General features: G+C 41.8%; 1 protein-coding gene across 1 annotated transcript in view; it reads right to left on the bottom strand.

The window, feature by feature from the left end:
• The window catches only part of PTHLH (parathyroid hormone like hormone), a gene marked incomplete at its 5' end in the record, with an annotated part of 12,232 nt that extends 6,508 nt beyond the window's left edge, over window positions 1-5,724 (bottom strand). The window contains one exon of the mRNA XM_006140311.2: window positions 5,651-5,724. Coding sequence (XP_006140373.2) covers window positions 5,651-5,724 — 74 coding nt within the window. The remainder of the gene's footprint in view (window positions 1-5,650) is intronic.
• Window positions 5,725-6,646: the final 922 nt, after the last annotated feature.

Here is a 6,646-nt window from a genome sequence, read left to right as displayed (position 1 = left end):
GGCACCCTGGCCATCAGGGAAGGGACGCTGGGCAGTCAGGCAGCTCTGCTCCTGGTCCTAGTTCTGCCACTCACTCGGGTGGTGCGTGGGGTGGCACAACATTCTTGAGCCTCATTGGCCTCAACTGTACTAAAAGAATGGTGGGATTCAGAGATTGCTATGTTCCCCAATTTAAAATGCTGTTATGCTCAGAAACAGACCCACTGAGTGGGCTTCTCTTCACGTTTCAGAGTTCTGTCCACAGTTCTAGTCAACTGTGGACAGAAAAGGAGGCTGCGTTTACCTGAGTATCCTCCCAAGGCTACACATACACACACACACACACGCGCACAGGCACCGTTAAGAAAATAATAATACTGGATCTCCAACAACTGTAAGAGTAAAAGCAAACAAAGGCAGAAAGATGAAGTGAGCAGTGACGCCTGTCTAGGAAACCATCTAACAGACTGAATTTTAATATATTAGACAACCAGCTACCAAGAACTTATGTTTGAAGGCCAACTGCTAGGGTGGCAGGGAGGGAAAGTATGTGTATTTTTCTGTAAAGTAGTGGGTGGTCTTCTTAAAGTGGGTTTCTTCATGTATATACATTAAATGAAGTCATTCTAGTTTTCTTCTTAATTTAGAATTTCAGAGGGGATTGTCTATAGTACTTAATAGACAAGTTCACTGGGCCAGCAGGTGGTGTAGTGGTTAAGGCACTGGACTCCCACTTGGCCGACTGCAGTTCCAGTCCCAGACCAAGTGCCTTGAAACTCATGCCTAAAATCCAGAGAGGAGAATGGAAGAGAAGGGGTTGAGGCAGCATGGCCATCCATCCTCCCTGGGGAGGGGGCGTTATTTCTCACTTTCTGTCTCTATGTCTCTCTAGCAAGTGCATGTGCCCTATAGTAAAATCCCTCCAAAAAAAAAAAAAAGAGAGAGAGAGAGAAGTTCACTTTTTTACTCACTCTCTGTCTTAAAATATCTCTAGGAATAAATAGGAAATTTTTTGTTCATTTTTTCTATTTAAACAGTACTCTAATGAAAATATAGTGAAAAGGAAGAAATTAATTCTCTAGCAATCTTCGTGGATGACACCCTGACTCTTGCTTAAATGTCTTTCCATATATTCTGTTGTTATTTTCTGAGTACACTGTGAAGCAGTACATGTATCACTCAATCTTATTATGTCTGTTTCCGCTCTGTGTGACTCAATTCCAATTTCTACCTTTGAACTAGCTCTCCAGGCAGGCTCATCTTTGAAAGTATCTAAGGCAGCTCACAGGCCTATACACCGTGCAGTCTTACTTCCCTGACACAATGGTGTCTAGGTGCCTTGTTGCCTTTGCTAGTACAGCTGCTTTTACTCCTCAGAGAAAGGTGACAATAAGAAGTATCATTATTATCCCCATCCTCTAGATGGAGAAAGTGAGATGAGAGGTTAAGTGATGTCTAGTCCACACAGTGAGACCTGACAGAGCCAAGGCCCCCAAATGAGGTCTTTTGACAGTAAAAGCAAGATTGCATTTTCGGTTTTCTAAGCCATTTCTCCTACCAAAGCCAAAGCCAAGGCTCATGTTGAGGGAGGGCAGGGCATAGGGTAATAAGCCACCATGGCTGTGGCAGTGGGCAAATTCAGATGTTTGACAGTTTCCTTGAAGACCACAGTTACTGCCCCGTAAGTCCATTTTCATCACCAAAATAAGGAGCTAAGATTCCTAGAGTTTGGATTATCTTTGAATGAGTCAAAGAAGAGAGGAAGAGAAGAAAACACAGTCATCATTTCTCTGGCCCTTAGGATCGGAGTGCCAGCTTCCTTCTAGTATTTTAGTGTGTGGACTCACTTGAAGCCATGTGGCTTGTTCAAAAAAGACATGACTTAATGGAAAGGAATTTAACAGGAGCCTGGTTTAAATGAGGCATGAAGGAGTCTCTCTTCCTTTTTGAAGGTGCCACATGTGACTAGATTAAAATTCACTTACTCTGTGGCAATAGTATTCTGGAAACGTTTAATGATCTAGAAATTTGAGGCATTTGGTACAATGTATTTCTATTTTTTAATAACATTTTTAAAGAAGAGGACTATAATCGAGTATTTCATAAGTAATACAGTTTAATAAATTCCCTTCAGCAAAATGTACATTAAGAAGAAGTTCTTAACTAAAGAGAATCTATTATGGGGAGCGTAGTAGTGGGGGCTTTTATTTTGTTCTCAGTTCTTGGCAGATCTCTTCCCCATGCGTATTGCTCTCTACATGTATAACACAGTTCAGTCTAGCTTCACTCGAAGCCAAAACATTGGAGGGTTGGTCTGTTCTAATCAAGCCTCCATTGCTCATGCCCCCGGTGACTGGCACACATGCCTGTCATCTTGGCCAGCCTGTCGACTATGAGTCAGTGCCTTCCTAACTCGAGAGCCACACTTTCCCAGGATGGTTCTCATGGGAAACGTAGTGATCATTCTACCCTTCTACTTTATAAACAGCCTACAATGTGACACAACTTTATCCAGTCTAAAATAGTACATCCCTGGTGAGGTACAAAGCTTTCCATATGCTTTTAGGGGAAAGTGTTGGTATATTACAAGATACAAATATTCAGAAATGCTAAATCTGAAATGCTGTTCAGCAATTTCCTTAGTATTTCAGAGACTTCTGCATTGAAAATACTATGAAGAACACATCTCTGGGAAATTGCATTAGAGAACCTGAAATAGAATAACATCGTCACCATCAGCAAGGAATAAGGTCCATAAAGTGTTGTATCTATTTCCGAAATAAGACAGTAACTGACTCAGGGATAAATGACTGACATGGACAAAGTAGCTACATGAAAGAGGTGAGTAATAAATTCAAATAAAGGATGTTTTCCCATTTAGAAAACGGAAATATTTAAGTTGTAAATATGGTCTTGATGACAATCCATTACTGTCTGTAAACACTGGTTAGCACAATGGTTCACATGGCATTTATTACATACCTAAATTCCAATATAGAAAAACAGGTGTGCCATGCTTCCTGGTTTCCTTGGATTATTATAAAGTAAAATTGGCAAAACTCTGAAGAAAACGTTTAACCCAGATAACTCTACTTTCAGTCAAAACATAATTCTTCTGTTTTGAAGAAAAATCACTCTTCAGGGAGTTTTGAGGAAAGAAGATGAAATTTCCAAGAACTATCAAGGAACAGAGAGGATAAACAACGATGGAAATTTCTTTTCTAGCACCAGAAGCAGCAGCGTGCCCATGCTAAGGCTAGACTCTGAAGCGAGGATTCTGTTTGAGAAGAAAAGTTTTGTGGTACATGGAAGCGACGGGTTAGGGTGTTTGAGTTAAGATGACTCACAAGAAGTCCCTTCCAACCCAAATGACTCAGTTGAAAGTTATGCTTTTCATTAAGTGGAACAGACCCAGTCTGGCTCCCAAGCAAATCAGCCAATGATGTTAGGTTTCTGAATCTGCTGGGGTTCCCTCTAACTTTAAGCACAGAGGTGGCCACCTGCCCAAGGCCATGTTCATCTGCAGAAGAAAACTCATAGGCCTTAACTTCTTGTTTCCAATTTGATCACATTCTAGACCCCTTAGTTAAACTTCTGGGCAAAAACAAAAGATTCACCATGTATTCTTGCCCTCTTTTATATGGCTTAGGAAGTGTCATTGTTATAGTAGTACCCTTTTCCTTAAAAGTTAGCTCCCTCATTTAAAAAAAAAATCTATATTTCTTAAGCACTTTCTAATGCTTGGTGTGAAAACTGGGGAGTTGTATGATTTGATTATATGCTAAAACTTCTTTAAAGAAACCAACCTTATTTAAGTGTAATAGTAGAAGAATGTTTTGTCTAGCTCACAAAATTTACTTTACTTGGCAGCAATGCAAAAAAAAATGTTTTTTTTTAAAACTCCATTTGCTGTAATAATTTGATGAAACATCTTCATCTACTGACGATTTCAGCTTTTCATGAAAAACCAAGGTTGTCATGTGATGATCTATTAGACCTTAACTATGAGAATGTTTTGTGGTAGTTTTATAACCATCTGCTGAGTGTGAGTGTTTAACTACAATATTATATTTCACCCACAAACAAAACTATAACAGAGTCTCTGGCTGCTAAATGGTTTCTGATGTGTATTTTGCAAGGTGCAACAAAGAAAGAGTTAAAAATAGTTCTTTAAGACAACTTAAGCACTATTTTTATACCATAATTGTGGATTTAATCATGGTTCATTTACTATTTCTCAAAAGGGAAAACAGATATTTCTTAAGCAACTTTGAAGGTAAAATTGGCTCTGTTCCAAGACAGTATTTCTTTAGCCAAATAAATACAGTATTTAAACGTACATTTAAAAATTCAGTCTTTACCTGTATTATATATAAGTTTTAAATCATTGAATTTAGTCTCAAGTGAGCAAAAAATCTGAAGATAATTTTCAGCAATATCTTGGCAAAATGTTGACCTGAGGAATACAATACAGCTTTATCTTCCATATAATGTTCTACACAATCTGCCTTAGGAGATTCATAATAGATTTTCATTTTGGTGCCAAGGTTCAGGCACGCCTAAAGTAATTTCATTTAAGGATTTTCTTCTCTAGTAATAATAATAAACCAAAGGTACATATAAAACAGTTGCGTTTTTGTACACCCCCGGGAATTTACAAGAAAGCACCATGAACCTGATTGTAAATATTAGATATTGCTACTTGTTAGTTTACACTCTCCTGGTTCTTTTTCCAGTGTTAAAGGCCTCTTACTTCTCAAACTTTGTAGTTTTTCCCATCCTGAACACTGATCAGCAACTGAAAGATCACCCAAAGATGGTATTATACACATTAGATGAACTGCTAGGTCCAATAGATTCTTAAGATAGTGCTACTCTATTACGTCCGAATTCTCAGTCTTACACACAGTGATATTTCCCTGTTTTACTTGATGCTGATTATTTCTAAGTCAACGTTACCCTTAAAAGAATCACAAAACGACAATGGCAAAATAGATGTTATCGGTCTATTGAAGAATGCAGACATATGACGCCAAATTAAAGAGCTGTTAGTAACTCCAAGAAAAATAAAGTATCCCCAATTAAATTTCATCTTACAATCAAGTACTCTAGCATCCCAAACTGTATGAATACTAACCTTGGAGTCGTGCTAAGGCAAAGTTGCTACTATTTTATTATATAATATGCCTTCATTATGTAATATTGTCCCCTTTATGTGCTTAAAATTATGTCATTCATAATAAAATCAGATGATAAGGTGTTTGCTTTTCACACACAAACTGCCATCCACGTCCAATACGTATAGTATACAAGCGTACAGACAAGTCCCTGAATCCTCAACTTCCTCCGAGTTTCAAAACCTTCCCGGGTCCTGAAAGTAACCCTTTCTTTTACTGTGAGCAGATCTTTCCCTGTAAAAACAAAAACAAACCACTCCCACTTATGGAAATACACATACAATGGGTCTCCCGCCTGTCCCTTGAAGTTCAACCAAGTTCGCCCGCCGGGTTTGAGGTCCGGGCTCAGCCCGTGCAGGTAGCTGGATGACCCCTGTCTCCAACCCGGGCGAGGAGCGTCGGTGACCGCTGCGAGCCCTCGGCAGCGCCCCAGCCTGGCAGCCTTTCCCGCTGGCCTCCCTAACCCGGCGCCTGGGGGAGCACGGGGCACTTACAGCCGGCGGCCGAGCCCCTCCACCGAGCGCCCGCAGGAGGGCACCGAGTAGCTCAGCAAGAACACCGCGACGCTTTTGAACCAGCCTCCGCAGCATCGTCTCTGCTCGCTCTCCGGACCTGCAAGAGACTGGGAGAGGATCCGAAGGGTCAGTTCACACCCTCCATCTCCCCGCACCGCCCCACTCTCCTTCAGCCTGCTCTGAACTAGCCTCTTCAACTTCAAGGGCATCTCCCAAGTTGTAAAGGAAAAAAAAAAAGAGAAAAAAAAAACTTTTTCTGGAGCCTCTCAGCACTTACTTCAGAACCAGCAACTCCAGCTGTGCTTTTTCCAAACCACACAGGCAAAAAGAACCAAAAAGGGGGAAAAAAAAGAAAAGAAAAACCAACAAACACACACACAAACCCAAACTCAGAGTTACTTCCTCTGAAATAATAGCGAAAATGGTTTTATATATGCATCAATGATGGGTAGTGTATTTACACGTCTCCCATAGCAATATCTAATTAATCTGGCTAGCAGTCTTCCTAGGCTCGTGGAGCAAGGCTCACCCCCTTTTCCAAAGAAGAAATTTTCCCCCCTGAAGTCAGCTTCTTTGCGAACCAGGCCCTCTCCTTCCAGAGCCACTTGTAGCGAGACCCACGTTTATATACATAGCTGTCTGTCTACCTCCTCTGGTGGGCTGGTTGCTTCCGGAAAGTTGATTCCACACACCCTGAGAACAAGTTTCAAGTGCGTGCGCTGTCGATCAGGAGGGCCAGGTGGCAGCGAGGGCGGGTTAATAGCGGCGCGGAGGGGCGGCGGCAGCCCCACTTCACTGGCGGGGAGACATGCTGGCCGGACAGCGCAGGTTGGAGGCGAGTTGAAAGCCGAGCAGAGGAATGTTCACACGCTCCGACGCAAACCTGCCGGAGAAGTGAGCGAGTCGCAAAGAGGTGGCGCCCTAGGAACGCGCGCGGGGCGAGCAAGGGCGCGGGCGGGCGGACGGGAGGGCGGG

This window comes from Tupaia chinensis, unplaced genomic scaffold (genome assembly GCF_000334495.1).
Source record: "Tupaia chinensis unplaced genomic scaffold, TupChi_1.0 Scaffold000028_1, whole genome shotgun sequence".
NCBI classification, from domain to species: Eukaryota; Metazoa; Chordata; class Mammalia; order Scandentia; family Tupaiidae; genus Tupaia; species Tupaia belangeri.
Note: the sequence above shows the minus strand (reverse complement) of the source record. Positions and strands in the feature narration are given on the sequence as shown.